Raw genomic sequence first — 21,883 nt, 5'->3', positions numbered from 1 at the left:
CTGCAACAGTACGCAGAGGTCAGCAAAGTTCTCTGTAAAGGGCCAGACAATAAACAGTTTAGGGTTTTTTTGGTTCCGTCATTGTAGAACAATAGTAGCCATAGACAATCCATAAATGAACAGGTGTGGCTGTTTCAATAAAACCATTTACAAAAACAGGCAGGGAGCCAGATATGGCTCCCAGGATTGTAATTTTTCAGTCCCTTGTATACAGTAGAAGTTCTCAAACTTTAGCCTGCATCAGAATCACCTACAGAACTTAGTAATACACAGATTTCTGGGCCTCATCCTTAAAGTTTCTGATTTTGAAGATCTGTAGTGGGGACTGAGATTTTGCATATTTACTAAGTTCCCGAATGATGCTGACACTGATGGTCCACGGATCACACTTTGAGAACACACTCTGAAAGCCACTGGCATAAAATAATGGTCTTCACTGCAGTCAGTGACAGGCTGAAATGTAATGAACAACTGAGAAAGTGGAAATTACATGCTGTCGATTGCTAATTTTACAGAATATTTCATATGGAGACTTACTGTTAAGTGCCATAATATTATCTGTTCCTGGATGATGGAAATTTATTCCCATGCGTCCTAAAAGATAAAACAATTCTGTTTTAAGCACAAAGAAAAGAATGCTTAAATATAATCACAAATATATTCCACAATATGAATATTACAAAAAACTAAAACGGATTAAGCTATAAACAATGCTCTCAAAGGCCACAGCAGTTACAACAGTTTTAAATCAAGTTATAAAACATACACATGAAAAATCTTAAAACAAAGCCACAGTCTCAATAACAACAAATAAAATAAACCAAAACAAAAAAGAAGCTTCCATTATAATAGGAAATTTTAACGCATCTCCTGCATTCCAATTTAAACATGCCAGCTCCCTGGATTACACATTTTATTTAAACAATTTATACTGCCCTTCAAATTCAAGCAGCAAAATAATGAATTCAAAGAAGTATATAAACTTGAAGCTTAGAGAGAATTCAAAGACAAACATTTCAAAGCGGCTCAAAATGCAACATAATGATCAGAATGGCAAGCAGAAGAAAGATGTAAATTTACGTAACAGATATAGTGGGGAACAATTATTGGCCAAAAAATTTAGGGTTCCTGTGCTGCTCCTATCACTAACTAGTTAGATGACCTTGTCCAGACCTTTGTCCTTACAGTAACAGGGGGCTAGATGCTTGTTTTTGTATGCTGTATGTCATCAAGCGAAGAATCATTTTTATATTTTTAAAGAGTTGTAAAAACAAACACAAAAGTTAAAAAAACAAAGAATAATGTGCAACAGAAACCATATGGCCCACAGACCTAATATATTTACTCTCTGGTCTATAAGATGCCAAGTCTGAATCAAATGTTTCAACTAATAGCCTCAGGGGTTTAAGAGTGGAAGATGTATTAATTATTTGAGAAAAAGGAGGTGGATATGATTTTCTTATCATATTCTGAGGTATTCAAACTTAACAAACAACCAGTCACTGAAAAACCTGCCCTAAAAAATGCAATCACTGCCAATCAGAATTTAAGAAAAGGGTGCATTGAGAGGGTCTCTCAATCTCTGACCTAGGAATATTCAGATATTGGTGTTGTTCCCATAAAGCAGGGATGTTCCCTAAATGTTTTCATAACTACAAAGGGCTATCAAGAAAACCAAGCAAGCCCAGATTTAGCTCATTCAACTTCTATTTCCTGTGCTACAATCATTTATGGTAAAGAATTGTATAGTTTATTACTACTACATCAAATAATAGTTTTTATGTTTCTGGGACTCCTTATGCTCCCTAACATTAAGGGGTGCCCCTCTCAGTAGTCCTCCAGAAGTTGGATCCTTTTTATACTCTTTCCATCAGGTCTTAAAACTTTTCAGCCTGGAAAGATGAAGCTGAAAGGAAAATCTGTAGTTTGATTCTAATTATCATCCTCTACATTGATTACTTCCAATTCAATCTTTCTAAAGATGCAGCAAAACAAGAGCCTTAGGCAATGTTTTGTAAATGAAAGTATCACTACTTGCTGAAAAGACGAAAATTTTTGCCCTTCCTGGTATCCTTCTTCCTACTGTTGGCCAATTCGAGGTCACTTTAATGATTTCTAGATCAAGATCATCCACTAAAGATTTTATGAGAAACTCGAGTTCAGTGTCAAATTCATCATAATCAACTACTTAAATGTAATCTAATTTTTTCCTAACAATATGCAAATCCATTTTAGTAAACCGCTTATGGCTTCTTTAAGCTACTTTCTCTACCTCTTCAAAAATTAATGTCTAGATTATAAAATACAATACATTTTCATTGGAGAAAATCAGACAATACAGAAAAGTGAAAAAAACAAGATCATCAACTAAAGACAAGCTCTGTTAGCATTTTGATTTATAGTCTGCCAGTTTAGGAGTATATACGTGTAAAGGTTTCTTATCTAAAATGAGGTTTATTTTATAATATTTTTTTAATTTAATATATTGCATGCCTTAAGTTTTATGGTTATTTGGGATTTTGAAGGAGAGAGAAAATATCAAAAGCAAAACTGATTCCAAACTCAGATGAGGCCATTTCTTTTTTCTTCCTTTTGTCCAACAAATACTGCTGTTTAATCAGCTGTGAAAATAGAATCAAGTGTGTGACATCTGGTGATTTTTGTTAATGCAGTCTGGTGCTGCCAGCATGACATTTTGTCACCTGTCCATGGTCTGCTATTTTTAAATTGTTCTTGTCAGCTAGCTATCTTTTAAGTATAGTGTAAAATATAAGGTTTCGAAAACTGGAAGGCATACTTGGTTTTACTGAGTTAAATGACACTGTGGAAATCTGTGACTGTGTCCCACTTTCCCCACTGCATAAGGCCTGATAAGTGGGGGTGGGAGAGGAAGGGGGCAAGGTTGGAGAATAGGATTACATACAGTTATTCAGACTGTAAAAATCACAGTCTCGTAAGCTCAATTCATATTCATATTTAAGACTCTAGTTATAAAAAACTGTCTCTACTGTTATTTAAAGTTTCAGAGTAAAACTAAACCTATACTTCTATAAGTCCAAAATAAAAATTGGAATTTTTGTTAATTCATAATTGATTATGAAAGCCACTTCTTCACTTCTGCAATACTGTTATGAGATAGGGAACAACTGCTGTATCTTTCTCTAATCATTCCCATATGTTCTAAAAAGTCAAGTCCTTTCGAGACCTTTATATAACAGAATGTGAGTGCTGTGTTCTAGAAAACATTATAAGACAATGCACATTCTACTGGATTCTATTTCCTACCAATTTTCCCAATAAAGTTGAAGAGACAGTGTCTCAAAAAAAGTATCTAGAAGATAAAATAATGCATTAGGTAAGAATACAATAAAATGGTGCTTCCAATTCCTTTTAAGGGAAAATTATAAAAGTATGGTACTATAACATTTAAAGTATGTTTCAAAGAACCACAAAGCAAAAGAAATGAAGTTCAACCTGATGTCAAATTTTAGTTTCTTTGCATACTAGTAGTGAAAAATTTTTGGTATGTTATCAATTCCTTTGTGCCTACATTTCCTCATTTCAGGCAGTACCCTAGAACAATTAAAGCCAGAAATTTCCAGAGGTATACCCAGGATTAAGTACCCTTAATCTTTTTCTTACTCTCAGGTGATTATGCTGCTGCTGCTGCTAAGTTGCTTCAGTCGTGTCCAACTCTGTGTGACCCCATAGACGGCAGCCCACCAGGCTCCCCCATCCCTGGGATTCTTGAGGCAAGAACACTGGAGTGGGTTGCCATTTCCTTCTCCAATGCATGAAAGTGAAAAGTGAAAGTGAAGTTGCTCAGTCATGTCCGACTCTTCGTGACCCCATGGACTGCAGCCCACCAGGCTCCTCCATCCATGGGATTTTCCAGGCAACAGTACTGGAGTAGGGTGCCATTGCCTTCTCAGCTCAGGTGATTATAGTGCTATACTAAAAGGATCACTGGACAAATTAATGGGAGTTACCTACTTAAAAAAAAAATCACTCAACTTCTATGTATTGTCTTCCCTTTTGTGAAGAACAGAAACAATCACTCCTTGCTAACTTAGAGCCTGTGCCCTAACAGTTTCTGCAATCAGCTAACTTTTATATAAGACGGACTGATATGGGCCAAAGGGAGGTAGTACAAAAACAGAACTGGAGCAGTAATCCAAGTAAATAAAGAGACCATATACTTTTCTGAATCAACTAAACGTAATGAAGGTGCACTTTTTCTAAAACAAGGTGACCTCAACATTTCAGAAATGGAGCCAATTTTCTATAAGGCTGTGTAATGCTAAATGTTTCATCAGGCACTACCCCTAAATAGCCAGCCAAGCTTACTCCTCTGTCATAACATGCAGACTAAATGGGATGAGAGGAAGGTGATTCCTTCCTGTTTTCTTGCCAAGGTGTCTGCTTGTGCTACTCCAGCCAGGCTGAGGTGACTTCATAATGTCACCTATCCTGCCCAGTGCACGGTTGTTGGTTTTTCCCTATTATTCTTCTCTCACATCACTTAGTCCTTTTTGAATAAAAATCCCAAGAGAGGGTATGAATAATCAAACCTAACGTCCCTGAGTTTTCAGAGGGGTTCCCCCAGTGGCTAGGTAAAGCCTCATCATTGGTAGCAACTCAGGAGGGTACAGGGATGAACCTTTCCCTTACCTCTAATCATAATTCTCTTGATGCCAGAAATCCCCCTAATTCTCATAGTCAGGAGAAGAGTTAGCATTCCCTATGTCCACTAGAAAAGAGGACAGAGGACAACTCTTCCTATTAAGGCCTCACTCATCCTTCCCACCACCCCACGATTAAAAAGAAAAGTTGAATAAAAGGATTTCTTATTGAAAACATTTATACGATGAAATATCACTATGAATTTATTTTCATCACGTTCACTTTATGTACATCATGAAATACTTTCATTTTGCAGGAATGTGATATCCTACTTAATTATATTTTTTTACACTATTCAGATAAAAAATTTTGGAAAGCCAATAAAACTTAGGAGGATTGTTTTTCTTTCTTCTTTAGGTAGTTTTTTATAATGACAGAATGCTTATCCTTCAGTAATCACTACTTGTATCTATGGCAAAGACACAATTTTGACAGCTTGCATTTGAAAGCCTTAAACATTTAGCTGCAGCCTAGCTGGAAGGAGTAAATATTGTAGGGATAAAAAGGTTTACTTTATTACCTAGGTCAGGCAGAGGCACACCACTACCACTGCTGCAGTCTTTATCTCACCTTCACTTTATGAACTAGGTGCTTTATTTTAATGATGAAGACACTAAGGCTTTGAAGAGGCTAACTAATCTATCTAGATCAACAGCCACCTAAAGGCAGAACCAGAATTCAAACCCAGGTTTGAATCACTGCAAAGTCAGAAAGGCTGAGTTGAAATTTCATACCCTATAGAGAGAATATAAAATGTCTGGAAAAATATTAATAAAAATAATAATCTTTGTTATCTTTAAGTAGTAAGTTTCAGGTGTTTTTTCACTTTTCTTTTGTCTTTTTACATACCATTTGAATTTCTTACAATGAACGAGAATGTATTTTTTTCCTAAAGGAAACCAAAATCCAGAGCAAAACACCAAAACAAATAAGCACACAAAAATCCAATGACGCTCTAACTTGAATTTAGAGACCCTCAAAATAGTCTTCAAGTAAAAGAGGATATTGACGGCAGGAGGAAGAAAAGGATAGATAAGGAGCAGTGTTTTTGGACAAACTCACAGAAGCCACATGATAGGTACCCTAGCCTATCACCGCTCTCTTAAAGCTCAATTCACCTAGATATTTCCATCTTTTGACCCAGAGACCCTCTCTATAAATTTACCTTAAAAAAAAAAGCTACGTGCAAGAACTCGTCCATGGTAGCATTACCTATAATGGAAAAAAAGCTAGAAACAACCTAAGAGTCCAAAGTTAAGGTCTATCAATAAATTATAAAGACCAGATAAAAACGGTGTTTATTATGGGGGGAAAAAAGATACACCATCACAATGTTTCTTTTATTTTTAAATTATCTTTTAGTTATTATAAAGTGCTCCATTTTTAAAGTAAAAAATTCCTGAAAACCTTTCCCTTAAAATGCTGGCATCATAATTATGTATTTAGAAGTAATAAGGATCAGACACATGGTGCTATAACCAAATGTAAAAGTCTCCCAGTTGGAAAAGGGAAGCAGGAAGTTCAAACACCCTAACCAGGGGACAATAACATGGTGATGTAACTGACCATGGGAAGCAGTTCATTCATAGGAAATCACTGTGAGTGGTATGAATTGAGAAATTGTAACCATATTGAGACTGTAAAAATGCACATATTAATGCCTTCCAACTTCTTAGGTCATATTGTATCTTAAAGTACAATTCAAAAGCCTTTTACAGATGAAACCTCACATTTGCAAGTGTACTGGAGAAATTTATGCAGAGGTAGCTGGACAGATAAGAAAAAAGGGCCCCAGGGTTGGGGCCGGAGGGAGGAAGATTTAAGAGAAAGGGGTATGTATAGTTATGACTGATTCACAATGATGTATGGCAGAAACCAACACAACATTGTAAAGCAATTGCTCTCCAATTGAAAAAAATGTTTTTAAAAAATGGGGGGCCACCACAAGTGGAATAAGGTATTTACCCTGTCCCACAGTAAGGTACCCTCCATGCACTTTAGCAGTGCTATTCTCAACAGAGCACGACAGCTCCTGCTTAATCAATATTCACAAAAACTCTAGAATATTATTTTATAGATCATAATCTAACATCCTTTCATAATCTTTTATTGCTAGAAGAATACAGACCAAGATAAGACAGACATGCATAAAGAACAAGGGCTGACTTCTTTAGAATAACAGGATGGGCTTACAGCTGTTCCTGGTAGAGAAGGACGATAAATGTAGCCTTAGAAGATACTAAAAACACAAAACAGTCTGTGAATATTATGTGTGCTTTTTTCTTAACACCATTATCACTTCTAAGTGAAATTACCAGGTACCTAATCTTTACTGAAGAAAGATGTGGTAACAGTGACTAAATATAACAATGACAAAATGAGAGGCAGTTTTTTCCTACTTCTGAAGGCCTTAAAATATAGCTTTTCTCAAAATCTTTTATTTTCTTCACAGCCTGTTAACTACTTTCTTTTCACTAGAAATTGAGGGAAGCAGCAGAAAATCATGAGTGTGACAAGAAAATGATGAAACAGATTTTTGGTGTGGCGTAAGGTAATGACTATCACATTCCCAGTCAGTCATATTCTATATAAGAGTCTGCAGAGAACCAGAGGGGATCAGATTCCTCCCAACTCTAGAGGACATAAGGGTTCATACAAGTTGAGTGTCCCTGTGGCTAACTCTTCCAGTTTTCAGATAGTTAGGCTCTCAACCCAAGTACAATGGCTATTTCCACAGAAAAATTCCATTTTAGTATTTTAAAATATCATAATGCTCCCAAGAATTCCTATAATCCATAACAAGAACTATCTGTAATCATGAATGTAATATCACCCCCTTTCCTGAATTTACATGAGCTCTAAAAATAGGAAATCCTAATATTGCTGACCTTGGGACTTTATGCCTTATATTTAACCCCAAACCTTTTCCCTGTGTTTAGCCTTAGAGAATGCAAAGTGTCACTACCTGCTCTTAAAGTCTGTGTAGTGATACTTCCTACCCTAGGAAAGTGACTGTATTTTAATAAAATCCTTTTCTACAAAGTTTTCTGATGGAGCCTTTGGAGATTAAATCTCATACTTCCCTGCAGTAGACTTGGATTTAAATGAATTAATCCAGGTTCGGCCAAGGATTTCAAATAGACAAAGCCCAGAAAGCTTGGCTTCTGGTCTCATGCTATAAACCACGACCTCAGCTACCCTACACATGCTTCTGCCAGACATTATGATTAAAGCAGTCAAGCGTGATTATGGTAGGTAGCTGAACCAAGGTTTAAAAAACAATCAACTTTAAATACATTCCACAATGCTTTACAGAAGCAAACAAAAACAAACAAAAAAGAAAAACAAAACACAATTAATAAAAAGCTGATATTTGTTTAAAACACCAAGCAAGGAATGGACATATGAATATTCCTAACCTGCAAAATGATTCCTCCACATTATATCAGCGAAACTCATTGGTGGGCCACTGGGAGGGTAGTGTTTACCTTTCAGAGGCTCATGATCAGTCCTTATCATATCCATTAAGGAGTTCTCCAACGAGTGCAAGTTAAAAGTGTCATAGGGCCTACTCCGGTCCTAAAAATAAAAACAAAATAATACACAAAATTACTTCATAAAATAAATAACCATATCATTTGCTTCTTGCCATGGATTAATGACATGAATCAAAACTCCAGGTAGTTTTAATAACACACAGTCATTCTTTTCATTAAGAATAATGACTTGACAACATGAAGTTTAATATGTTTTCATAATTAATTAAATTGTACCCTTTTCCCTAATAATTGTTTAATGTATATGCCCCACTACTTCAGATTGACTGATTTTCTCTCAAATGAACTAAAAAAGTAAATTCAAGAGAGTCAAGTGAACCGACTTTGCCTTCTACCCTTCACCCTTTGCCTATGCTATCAAATGAATATTCTATTCAAATGAATAGAGATTTTTCCCCTAGAGAAAGACACTATGAGCTCAGTCTACAAATGGAAACATTTCCCTGAAAAATCAAAAGGAGGCTATAGTTTCAATGTAATTAATTGTATTGGGCATCTTTAATAATTATTACTAAGTTCCATACATTAGATATACTTTATAAAAATTAAAATGTGTCCAAAGTACTAAAACTAACTTTTGAAAAACACTGCATGAAAAAACCTTTAACCCAAGGTTGTGTGTTTTCATGATGTTAGATTCAACAACATTTTGAAAACAGAGAGCTAACACAAACTAAGTGAAGAAAAAAAAACTGTTCTACAGTGTTTCATTTAAGCCCATGGGAGACCATCACCTACAAATTATTTTTAGTAGTATGAGCCTAAAAGGAAGTGTGGTTCATGGCCTAACTTAATACTATAGAACAGATTTAGTTTGCTTTTGTTAAAGAAAACCAATACAGTCATAAACCTCAACAACCACACCAAATCAAACTACAGCAATGAGAGATAATTTTCAGGGTCCTGAAGAGTTTATCCAGCTTTGCAAATGATCACTTACCCTCCCCTTTGAGCAACAGAATAACAAAATGACTGCCTAGATGAGCAAAAAGGGATACACTAGGTGAAAACCTCAGCTACAGTCATCATTTTCCAGCTTAAGTCTTAAAATCTTGGGAAGCTGTTTCCTTCTGGTTTCTGGAAAGTATGGCCATATACCTATCCATGGAGGCGGAAAGGAAGGTGGCATTTCCTCAGCACTGAGCATAAAGTGGGAACTCAGAGGGTTACTGAGTGAATGAATGCAATAAGTTTGGCTGCAGGACCCAAGAAAAGCCCCGAACTGAGAACCAGAAGCAAAAGTGCTAGAACAACTACAATCAATGAAGGGCTTCTAGACATCATTATCTACCTCTCCAGTCTGTGCCTGAAATTTCTTCCTTTATACAAATGAGAGGATTGAACTAGATTATTTATAATATCCCTTCCAATCCAATACTTGTTTTTAACTCACACATGAAAAAGGGCACAGATGTCTTTTTTAAATTCACACATGAGGTAGAGGGCACAGATATTTTCAGACACTACAGAGAGAAATTTCATTCTTACAAACCTTTAATGCCCAAGCTGAGGGCCAGGCCCTGGTGATTCAGAGATGAATGTTATAACCTAGTCCCTGTTTGTAAGTAATTAGTAGAGGGAGACATAACCAGTTAAAATAAGAGTATGACAGGTGTTTTATCAAAGGAATGTAAACAGTACAATGAAAACTAAGTCACATTTATTTTTTAAAGAACATACAGGGGCTTCCCTAGTGGTCCAGTGGTTAAGACTCTGTGCTTACAATGCAGGAGAAATGGGTTCGATCTCTGGCTGGGAAACTAAGATCCCCCATGCCATGCGGTGCAGTCAAGGAAAAAAAAGACATATTTGTGTGTGTGTAATTCTTTTTCAAATCACATTCTATAAAATCGTGTCTTAAATCTGGACCTGTCATTTAACCAGCAATTAGGCTTGTCTTAATTTATTCTTGATGTCTTCAGTATTCTCATTGGCAAAATGGGATCTTACCTGGGAATATTAGGGTGAAATAAGTTAAGTATTCATTTTGCTCACACTGTATTTGTCAAAGAGCTAGCACTCATCATTTCTTTGCTTTTTAATAATTTTATTTACTTGTTCTTTTGGTGTGCTAGGTCTTTGCTGCTGCATGGGCTCTTCTCTAGTTGGGAAACAGTGGGGGCTACTCTCTAGTTGCAGTGCATGGGCTTACTGTAGTGGCTCTTCTTGAGAAGGACAGACTCTAGGGCACACGGGCTTCAATAGCTGTGGCAAGTGAGCTCAGTTGTTGCAGCTCCCAGGCTCTCAAGTACAGGCTCAACAGTTGTGGTGTAAGGGCTTAGTTTCTCCACTAAGAGGTAGATCTTAGTGGAGGTCTTCCCACATCAGGGATCAAAGCAGTGTCTCCTGCATTGACAAGCTGATTCTTTACCACTGAGCCACCAGGGAAGTCCAGCATTTCTTTCTTTACTGCTGCCCTCCCACCCTTTTCTACCTACATTCTATTTTTTTCCTTTTTAACACTCAGCAGTTACTTGTGCACTAATGGATAAGAAAGAGACATGAAATTCTTTGGTTCTCCATTTTGGTCCCTATATAATTTAAGAAGGCCCCTTCTTTTGTCTTTAGAATCTTGCTGCTGATTACTTGTTTTGCTTTGGGTTCAAGTTATCAGTGGAAATTCCAATTATTTATGGAGTAAAGCTTAATTTTCAGAAATGCAAGCTTATCTGTACCCAAAATAATAAGTACCATATTCTTTGCCCAAAGCAAGAAGTAAAAAAGTATGCTGAGGAATAGTCAAAAGGACAGACTATTTCTGGCATTGACAATCCCAGATTGTGTCTAAGAGCCTTCTATCATATGTATCCACACTTCTAACTAGAACCCTGGAGATGTGGGACTACTTCTAAAAAGGCTAATGAGGTGAAGGAACTATTAAAAAAAAAAATGGCTGTCTGAAGGCATTTTAGAGTCTTTCCAGCCAGGACAGTATATATATATATATTTTTTTCATTTAATTCTTCATATGATCCTTCAAGGTAGATAACATATTCATTTTACACAAGGAAGGTAAGGTTCAGAGAAGATTCAAACCTGGATCTGACCTCCAAACCAATACTTAAGAAGTATAAAAATAGGTCCAAAGACATTGATCTAAGCTATATGGGATGGTAAACAAAAGTTCTACGGAAGCATAGCATTGCATCTAATTACCAATGAAATGACCTTCCTGGCAAGGTGGCAGTAAGTTTCTGTCAGAGGACTATCAGATATTAGATGACTGCCTGTCAGGAAAACTGCAGCAGACATTTGGAGAAGGATTCACGTATCTGAAATTGTTCCCAACATGTCAGATTGTTAAAATCACATGTAGAATGGTTAAAATGCAGGTTCCTGGGCTCTGGCTAAAAGCAACTTAATTATAATTTTAAAAGAAATGAATGGGATTTGCTGGTGGGTACAGTGGATAAGAATCTGCTTGTCAATGCAGGGGACACGGGTGTGATCTCTGGTCCGGGAATATTCCACATGCCACAGAGCAACTAAGCCCATGTGCCACAACTACTGACCTTGCACTCCAGAGACTGTGAGTCATAACTACTGAGTTCAGTGTACAACTACTGAAGCCTGTGTGCCTAGAATCTGAGCTCCACAACAAGAGAAGCCATTGCAATGAGAAGCCCAGGCACCACAACAAAGAGTAGCCCCCACTCGCCACAACTAGAGAAAGCCTGTGCACAGCAACAAAGACACAGAGCAATCAAAAATAAACATTTTTTTAAAAAAAGAAATTAATGTCCTGGTGATTCTTATGACTGGCTAGATTTGAGAGCCACCAGACTGGATGATTCTTCAAGTTAAGCCTTTATACCCATGATTCTGATCACTAATGGGACAGTAAAGTGAGGGGAGAGACTAGACAGCAGCAAGAAATAAACAAGCTGGGTCACTTTGCCAAGGGTCAGCTTTGTAGTCTCCTAATTGATTGTGGGTGAGAGAAGCAGTTGGTGGTCTAGTTTTCAAAAGAACAGACTTTGAAATCAGACATCTGATTTTCAAATTCTGGCTCTGCCACTTGCTGGCATGTCATTCTGAACAAGTCTAAGCCTTGATCATCTACATTTATAAAATGGCAGTGAAAAGAATTCTCTTTTTATAGCTGTTTTCAGTACTAGATGGCAAAGTACAACGAGGCATCTGTACCTTGTACTAATACTGAAATCTGTACTAATATTGGAATATTAGTGCTCAACAGATGAAACAAGTGAAATGCACAGTAGAATTTGCACCAGCTTCTTAATTGAACAAATGTCAATAAGTGCTGAGAGACTTACTTTCTCACTAAAATTAATTCTATCTATGCCTCATCAATTTATATTTACATACGATTCACCCTTCTTAGTTTTATAAGTAGTAAATGTTGCTGAAATAACTGATTAACCAGGAACAAAAAAGATAGAAAAACTAAAAAATCTGAATTGAAATCCATCAGAAATTATGCACACAGAAAATAGACCACAATTTATCATTTAACAACAGAGGTGACAAATGGCAAATAATCACATAAAGTCTTTTTTTCCCATTAGTTCTGTTTCCAGGTATAGGGAGTAACAAATAGGGAAAACACCTTTTAAAACTTGTTTTTAACAAGCAAACATATCAGGATATATTAGTACATGTATAAATAATGTTTCCCATTACTGACTCTTTTCTCCAGAGATAAGGAAGGACAGATGTTATCAGTTAGATGTACACAGAGGCAGCCCACCCTCACTATACAGTTCATTAGGCCTGCTTTCCTTCTTCCCCCAGCTTGACTTAATGTTAATACACTTACCAAGTACTTAATATGTGCCTGACACTGTTCTAAAAATGCTAAATGTATTCCCTCACAACGCTGTGAGGTAGGTAGCTTTTACCCCATTTTATAAATTAAGCAATTAAATCTTGGAGACAGAAGTAGCTGGCTCAAGGTTACAAGGCAGAACCAGGACTCCCTGTACTGCTTCCCTGACTTCCTCCTACTCCTTCCACCTTAAATCCTTTTCACAAACACCCACCTCAACCTAATCCTGACACAATCACAGAGAAGACTCTTTGATCCCACTCTCCCACAGAGTGGGAGGCAACCTAACCCTCACTTGCCCTTGGTCAATGACCCTGCTTCTACTGACAACTAGTTAAATTCAAGAGGAAGTTTGATCTACCCTCCAGGACGGCCCCAGGTAAGCCTCTACCAGCTCTATTTCATTTACCTGCCTTTTTCTTGGGAGAGAAATCCAGGACCCTTTCCAAGCCTTGTTGGCTTATCCCCAGACATTTCCTCTCCTAGAGATACAAAGTCAAAGCTACAAGGGGCCAAGAGAGCGTTTGGAAAAAAAAAAAAAAAAAAAGCAGCTCTGGAACCACGTGATAAAATTAATCATGGTTATATAACTACTCAAAGTCACAAAGCTGGTCACAAACCAGGATGTGAACCCAGATATGTGACTTGCAAGTTCACACCAGTAATGCTCCAATGCTCTACACTGATCAGTTGCCATGAGTCCCATGAACAACGGGAGCTTGGCTGGGAGCAATGGGGCAGAGACAAGATCAAAAGGAGGACAGGTGTCTGAAAGGGCTAGCAAAGGATAAATGGGGTTGTGAAATGATATCAAAGAAAGAGGAGGAATTCCTGAAGGAGGTGTTTCTATTTATCATAGGGCTCCAACATACGTAGGATAAAATATTTCAGGGTTAAGGGCATTCAACCCATAAGCAAGAACCCACAAAACTAGCCATTTCTGACTTTCTACCATACTGCTTTTATTATCTAATCAGTTTACATTATTTGAAACTATCTCAGTTCCCTGTCCTATACTATAAACATCGTTTAAGGGTAATGAATATGCTTTATCTATTTTTAAATGGATATTTAATTACATAATTAAAAACATGAATATATTCTTCTCAAACACACACACACAGTATATTACAGAAAAAGCAGAAACTGCCAATCCTCCTGCCTTTTTTGCACTAAGACCACTACATACATCTGGTATATATTCTTTCAGATTTTTAAAATACACACACATACATACATAGAAAACATATATTATTTTGCTATTTTTTGCTAAATGTGAAAATATGCATGCTGTCAGGCTATTTGCTTTCTTTGATCAATATTGTGCTTCTAAGATGTTGTTTAGTCGCTCAGTTATGTCCATTAACCTTCTGAGATAGGTCCCTTTTAATATCTGTTCTTGCCTCTCCCCTACCCAACTATACACACATACCTCCTACAAGGTAAATGTATAGTATGTTAAAAGAATCAAGTGATCATTCCAGTGTACAGTCTATAAAATAATTCTGATTTTGAGATTCTTTTCCCTATCCCCCAGTTTCTCAAAACTTCTGTCCTGGTCCTTTCTTCCATACTTTGTCTCAGTTCAGTTCAGTCGCTCAGTCATGTCTGAATCTTTGCGACCCCATGGACTGCAGCACACCAGGCTTCCCTGTCCATCACCATCTCCCAGAGCTTGCTCAAACTCATATCCATTAAGTCAGTGATGCCATCCAACCATCTCATCCTCTGTCATCCCCTTCTCCTCCTGCCTTCAATCTTTCCCAGCATCAGGATCTTTTCCAAGGAGTCAGTTCTTCACATCAGGTGGCCAAAGTATTGGAGCTTCAGCATCAGTCCTTCCAATGAATATTCAGGACTGATTTCCTTTAGGATTGACTGGTTTGATCTCCCTGCAGTCCAAGGGACTTTCAAGAGTCTTCTCTAGCTGCTGTTGCTGCTGCTAAGTCGCTTCAGTTGTGTCCGACTCTGTGCGACCCCATAGATGGCAGCCCACCAGGCTCCACCATCCCTGGGATTCTCCAGGCAAGAATACTGGAGTAGGTTGCCATTTCCTTCTCCAGTGCATGAACAGGAAAAGTGAAAGTGAAGTCGCTCAGTCATGTCTGACTCTTAGCGACCCCACGGACTACACCCTACCAGGCTCCTCCGTCCATGGGATTTTCCAGGCAAGAGTACTGGAGTGGGGTGCCATTGCCTTCTCTGTCTTCTCTAGCACCACAGTTCAAAAGCATCAATTCTTTTGCTCTCAACCTTCTTTATGGTCCAACTCTCACATCCATACATGACTACTGGAAAAACCACAGCTTTGACTATACGGATCTTGGTTACTTTGGCCCAGTGGTTTCCTGACCCCTGGTTTCCATGAAGGACACCATTACTAATGAAACATAAGGATCTATGGAATCCGAAAGCCCTGAGTAAAAATCCAATAGGCAATACATACTAAAGATCAGCACGTAGTAATCTCAAGCATAGAATATGCTTAAGAGTACCAGAAAGAACAAACAGAACATTTCATAACAAATATTAGATAGGGACAGGAAACAATTAGATGAGCAGTAATATAAAATTTCTATTTATCACAAAGTAGAAGTCTAGGAATTTATAGTTCTAAACCAATACTGCTGTTATTTGTCAGAACATATCAAAAGCATGAGGTCCCTTTATCAAACTGAACTTTACTACAGTACCAAGCTGCTTGATAAACATTTGCCCAAAGATTAAAACCTTTCTCACATAAAGGAAAATCAATGTCACTAATCTATGGGGAAGAGAAAAAAAATAACATTTCAAATGTAGATTTTCATCTCATCTTCAGTAGGTATCAAGTCCTTCAGTCAATTTTAACCATCCCAAATGAGATTATCATATTTGTAGCCCTCTGGAAAACGTGATTGTAGACTCTCCCCCAGTCACTCAATAGCAAGCAGATGTGCCTTTTATCCAACCTGAAGACATTACAAAGTTGAGATCTCTCTCACTTTCCTATCTTCAGAAAAAAATAATTGATCCCAGCACCTGCTATGAATTTTAATATCCTTTAACATTATTGTCAAATCAATTCTCCATGCAAGAAATTCTCAAGAACCTGCAACACAGCCATATATAAAATCAAAGCTTTCTCATCCTTTTCTTCGTAAGGATGACTAATTCCAACCACTCAAACTTTTCATCAGATCATATTTTGTCCTTGCTGTATAACAGCAAAAGAATAGTTTGACCTGTTCTGAGAGATGCTCAAAAATGAGATGAGCGTGACAACCTGCGGGACAACCCAGGAGTTTCACCTCATCTCGTCCTATTCCCTGCCACCCCAATCTTCCTGCACAGCTCTTTTCACTGGTTTGCCACAAGATGCGGTAAGAGGCCTAGTGTATCAGACACAGGGAAACATAGCTCTTAGAATGTTATTCACCATAAATGACATTCGTTTTGAGGCCAGATCTAGCTGGGTAAATGCTGACAGGGTCAACTGGACAAAAAGTACAAATGCCTATTGCTACCACATCTGACTGTGTTAAACAGCTCAGAGCTAAATACACAAGGACTTTTAAAAGGAGTGACTATACAGTTTAGCAGTGTGCTAGGTAAAAGGCAGAAAGTCAGACCTAGGAAGGACACAGAAGGAGAAAGTGGTTACTAGAAAGGTCAGAAGAGCAGGATCCAAAGAACTTCGAAAATAAAAGTTCCCCTTTTCCTGGTTATTGTGCATATGTGACTAGCTGGTGTTGTCCCAAAACTGTTAGGCAGCAGAATATTATCCCAAGTAGCTGATTATTAGACATGACAACGTAAGAGGAGCTTGACCTTCACAACCAAAACCTATTTTAGAACATTATGCTGCTGCTGCTGCTGTTGCTAAGTCACTTCAGTCGTGTCCGACTCTGTGCGACCCCATAGACGGCAGCCCACCAGGCTCCGCCATCCCTGGGATTCTCCAGGCAAGAATACTGGAGTGGGTTGCCATTTCTTTCTCCAGTGCATGAATGGGAAAACTGAAAGTAAAGTCGCTCAGTCGTGTCCAACTCTTAGCGACCCCATCGACTGTAGCTTACCAGGCTCCTCCGTCCATGGGATTTTCCAGGCAAAAGTACTGGAGTGGGGTGCCATTGCCTTCTCCAGAACATTATGCTAAGGTACATATACTCCCTATATTGTTTTCTTGTTACTGACCATAAATGTCAGAATCCAGCCGCAAAACTGACCATTTCCAGGTATAGTTGGATTCTAATGGTGTTTCCGACTCTAACATCTTAACTCCAGATAATCAACACTAATGCCTGTTATCTTCAATAAACTATAACTTCCATGGGGGCAGAGATATACCTTATTTCTCCATATTTTCATCACCCAGTAGAGGGCCTGGCATATAACAGGCATTCAGTAAATGACTGCTTTGCATTTAAATCATCCTCCTAATGGCATTGAGACATGTGTATTGTCATATGTGAAACAGAGCACCATTCCATGTTCGATGCATGTGACAAGGGCTCGGGGCCGGGGCAGTGGGATGATCCAGAGGGATGGGAGGGGGAGGGAGGTGGGTGGGGGGTTCGGGAAGGGGAACACATGTAAACCCATGGCTGATTCTTGTCAATGTATGGCAAAAACTATTACAATATTGTAAAGTAATTAGCCCCCAAGTAAAATAAATAAATTTATAAAAAATAAAAAAAATTAAAAAAAAAAAAAAATAAATAAATAAATCATCCTCCTGATGGCTTCATACTGCAAGATTTTCATTTAAAACTAACAAAGAACCACATACCTATTAGAGAGGCTAAAACCCAAACAAACAAACAAAACATCCTGATAATTCCAAATGCTGACTAGGACTTGGAACAACTCTCATAAATTGCTGGTGGGAATGCAAAATGGTACTGCCACTTTGGAAAAACAATTTGGGAACAAAAACACATATCCATACAGAAATCTGTACAAAAATGCTCACAGAACTTTATAAAACAACTTTACTTACAGTTTCCAGAAACTGGAAACTATGCAAATCCCCACCAAGTGGAATATTATTCAGCAACAAAAAATGAAATACTGATGTTCTCTAACATGGGCAAACTTTAAAAATACAATGATGAGTGAAAGAAGCCAGTCACTAAGAATCGCATGTTGTATAATTCCAATTATAGGAGACACCCAAAACAGGCAAATTATCCAGAGACAGAAAAGTAGACTGGTTATAGCCTAGGGCTAGGAGCGTCAGGAGGGAAATGCGGAGTGACTGCTCAAGGGTACAGGTTTCTTTTGGCCATGACGAAAATGTTCTAAAATTAGATAGTAATGACTGACACACAATTTAGTAAATATACTAAATGGTGAATGAATTTCTTAGTTTATGAATTATATCTCAATAAAACTAAAAAAAAAAGAAAAAAGCTTTCCTAAGATTTGAATAGGAATGATGATACTGCCTGAAAATCATCTAGTTTAGTCATAGCACATAAGTCCTAACCACTTTCTTGAGCTATGACTGAAGAAGGTAAAGTATGTTCCATTCAGGAGCCACTGAAGGATCCAGGGAATTAAATCTAAACCACACAGTAGTGAAGTTCAAAAGGCAACCCTACTGCTAGTCATATAACTAATACCATCCATTGTCACAGTATGTATCATTTCTATTTCATTTTTTGGCTGTACTTTGTGGCATGTGGGATCTTGGTTTCCTGACGAGGGATCAAATCAAACCCATGCCCACTGCAGTGGAACCGTGGAGTCTTAACACTGGACTGCCAGGGAAGTCCCTTCATTTCTGTTTATAAAGATGTCTTTAATGTTCCTCTGGAAACCCTCAAGCAGTTGTTAACCATATTACCCACAAACGGCACCTTTTCATGTCTCCTATTGTTTCTGACCAGCTTTTTTCTTTTTTAATCCCAGAGATTCCAGTCTTATACTGATGGTACTGTGACTTTCAGAGACCCAGCTTATCCCATTTACAACCTTTTAAGAATGATATGCTCCGGCATCTACCTAAAAGCACTGCTAGGCCATAAGATATATCTAAATTCATAAATACCAAAATATGCTCTGCTGCTGTTCAACTGTTTGGTTCCAACGGTTAGGTGAGGTGACAGCAGAATTCGCAGATTCACCAGAATCTGACAGGGGCAGCGACGTGAATGCTTCTGCTCTGGCCCCTTGTTATCCTTTGATCCCTGTATTTAAAAACTGGTCAGCAAAATACAGTTGCTTTAATGCAAATAGTCCTATGGCAACGAAAACAATAAAGCAACAACTCTGTCAGTTTGGGCTAGCACCTGTTTAGGGTACTTCTCCCCTTCAGACACCAATAGATGACGCCATGCCCAGCGTCCACGTAGATTAAGAGCTATGGACTCCAGCTTTTTGCTGTCACTACCTGGCCACCACTGGAGATGTCACCAATGGGCTGTGTGTTTATTTTTAAGCAGGGAACCTGGTGAGTACCAAGAAAATTCACCCCACGTTGATGGACAGGAACCAGAGGAAGAGAAGCGCATTATGTTTTCTGTTTCCAAACCCCTCTCTTCTAATGGAAGGAGGGAAAACAAACCCCCCAAAACCCTGCTTTGCCAGTTTACTGTACAATCTCATCTGAGTCCAGATGAGACCGATAATAAAAACAGATTAAGTAATAACAAATATAATAGGATAAGTATAGTTAAAAGCTCTGTCTTAACTATTTTTAAAGTTGTATTCTTTCTGAATTTCAACAGGCTTACTCCCCCTTTGTGATCACTGTCTCTGACATAAAACAATGCTGATTTACAAAAATAGCTTCCGATCTATCTCTAGAGAGAGGGAAATAGATGGGTAGACTGGTTTTCATTACAAGTCTTGTAGAATTTATTAGGTCACAACTACCATATAATGGATAATTAATATGTGCCAGACCCTGTGCTCAGTACTTTACTTGGGTTATTTTACTTAATCTTTACAATTTTCCTATGAGGTAGATATTATAATCTCTATTTTACAGATGAGGAAACTAAATCTTAAATTCGGTTCTCAATACAAAACAGGTGTCCTTGGAGAAGGCTAACCACACACAAAAAATTATTTGTTATGTAAGAATTCCAGGAAGAAAAGAACATCTATAAATCCTCAGCCTAATTTTCCATTTAAATGTTATCACATTTAACGTGAACTTGTTAAAGTATCTAAAATGCAAAGCATCTACATTTATTAAAATATTTGGTATTTGGAAGGTTAAAAAAAAATTTAGTTCAAAATGAAGCCCGTATCATTCTTGTAATGCTACTTTAAGGTACTTTAGAGATTATACAGTAAAATGCAATAATTTAGATTAAGGGAAGTTCAGTCAGAATTTCCAAAATATCTACATCACACAATATTTTTTAGAAGAACACTTTTATCACTTTCAAATGTTAGTGCTAACAGCTGAGGGCTGTTTTTCTTCATTTATTTCACATATATTTATTAAAAACTTTAATATGTCAAGCATTAAAGATTAAGAAGTTAAGTGAGGCACAGCCTGTCCACAAGAAGCCAGCTGTCTCGCTTACAGATAATTACTATATAATGAGGTAAGCACAATGACAAGAGCTGTGTGCTTGGAGTTATGGGAGCACAAACGCCAGAGACATCAAAAATGTTTCCAGAAAAAGAAGGCCAGAGGCACAGAGACTTGCACAGACACCTGGGTCCAACTTCCTCAAGAAATCTGGAAGGACCCAAAGAGATTCCTCAAAGGAAATATATGGTATCAATAAACGGATAAGACTCATTTGTAAATACTATTAACATTAAGGATATATCTTAGGAAACCATTTCTCCAGGACAGTATCAGGTTAATTTGTGTGTCAATGTGCCCAACTTCAGAATAATATTCTACCACAAAAGAGTCCAAGTTTATTTTAAAGACTAATTTTTTTTGTGGCCTTAAATCTTTTCCCTGGTATTCAGCTTTGGGGATCTTACCTTTATCTGTTAAGTCAGATCTGCAAATATTCATTCACTAGATCCTAAAGCAACAAGTAATCTGATTTCCTCCTGTTACCTTTTATTTACAGAGTACTTTACATCTCTGAAAGTATTTTCCCACACCTCAGCTCATCTGAATTTCATTAGGGTGTTCTTTTGAGACTTACTTAGCATGCCCAATTCCATTTCAATGTATCCCAGAACGGTTAGGTTATCGTCTTGTTAAACCAGCAACAGGGCTAACAAAAACCCCTGGAATTAAATACTAGCAGAACTGATCAACACTGGCTATGTGCCCAGTACTGTTTCAAGCACTTTACATGTTTCATCTCATTTTTTTCTCATAAGAGAAAGAGTCTATGGAGATAAATACTATTATTTATTAGAAACTGAGGCAAAAAGACATCAAACAGAAAGTATCTGAGATAAGAGTCAAACCCAGGCAATTCTAAGCTTTAAAACCATGTGCTCTTCTGTGTCTAGGTGGGTAATCACTCCTAGTTAATAATTTTCATTTCTGTTATTATCTAGCCATTATTTTTCTATCATTCCTGGTGTGGAGGGGTATATGTATGAAAAAGAGTTGTATCTTTTTATATTATTGTTTCTTACTCATTAAGCTGAATCCTACAGGAACAAGAGAAAGCAAAAATATGAATGATTCTAAAGTGGTTTTTTTTCTGTCTATAATTTTAAATCTTTCCCACATCTATTAGATGACTGAAAAAACCCTAATGTTTTACTTCAACTTGTGTTTCAAACACTACTTTGAGGGAATTGTTTACTTTAAAGTGAAAATTTTTCAGTTAACTTGCTTTTTAAAAGTAATTAAAGTAGGACCTTGTTTTAAGGTGAAGACATTTGGAGAGTCTTAAACAACTCAATTCATGAAGATTAATTTTATTTCCAAAAT

General features: G+C 37.4%; 1 protein-coding gene across 46 annotated transcripts in view; it reads right to left on the bottom strand.

Annotated features, from left to right (window-relative positions):
* Positions 1-21,883, bottom strand: part of CPEB3 (cytoplasmic polyadenylation element binding protein 3) — a 202,380-nt gene that overhangs the window by 113,015 nt on the left and 67,482 nt on the right. For 22 of the 46 annotated variants that reach the window (XM_081554699.1, XM_081554832.1, XM_081554863.1 and 19 more), the window contains 2 exons: positions 8,172-8,262; positions 538-594 (listed from right to left, as the gene is read on the bottom strand). In XM_081554699.1, coding sequence (XP_081410825.1) covers positions 538-594; positions 8,172-8,262 — 148 coding nt within the window. Of the gene's footprint in view, positions 1-537; positions 595-8,102; positions 8,263-21,883 lie in introns of all 46 variants that reach the window. The other 24 variants (XM_081554558.1, XM_081554799.1, XM_081554780.1 and 21 more) reach the window with 3 other exon arrangements.

This window comes from Giraffa tippelskirchi, chromosome 2 (genome assembly GCF_054371585.1).
Source record: "Giraffa tippelskirchi isolate mGirTip1 chromosome 2, T2T-mGirTip1v1.2.pri, whole genome shotgun sequence".
In the NCBI taxonomy this organism is placed as follows: Eukaryota; Metazoa; Chordata; class Mammalia; order Artiodactyla; family Giraffidae; genus Giraffa; species Giraffa tippelskirchi.
The sequence above is the reverse complement of the archived record's forward strand: the minus strand, read 5'-3'. Positions and strand labels throughout refer to the sequence as shown.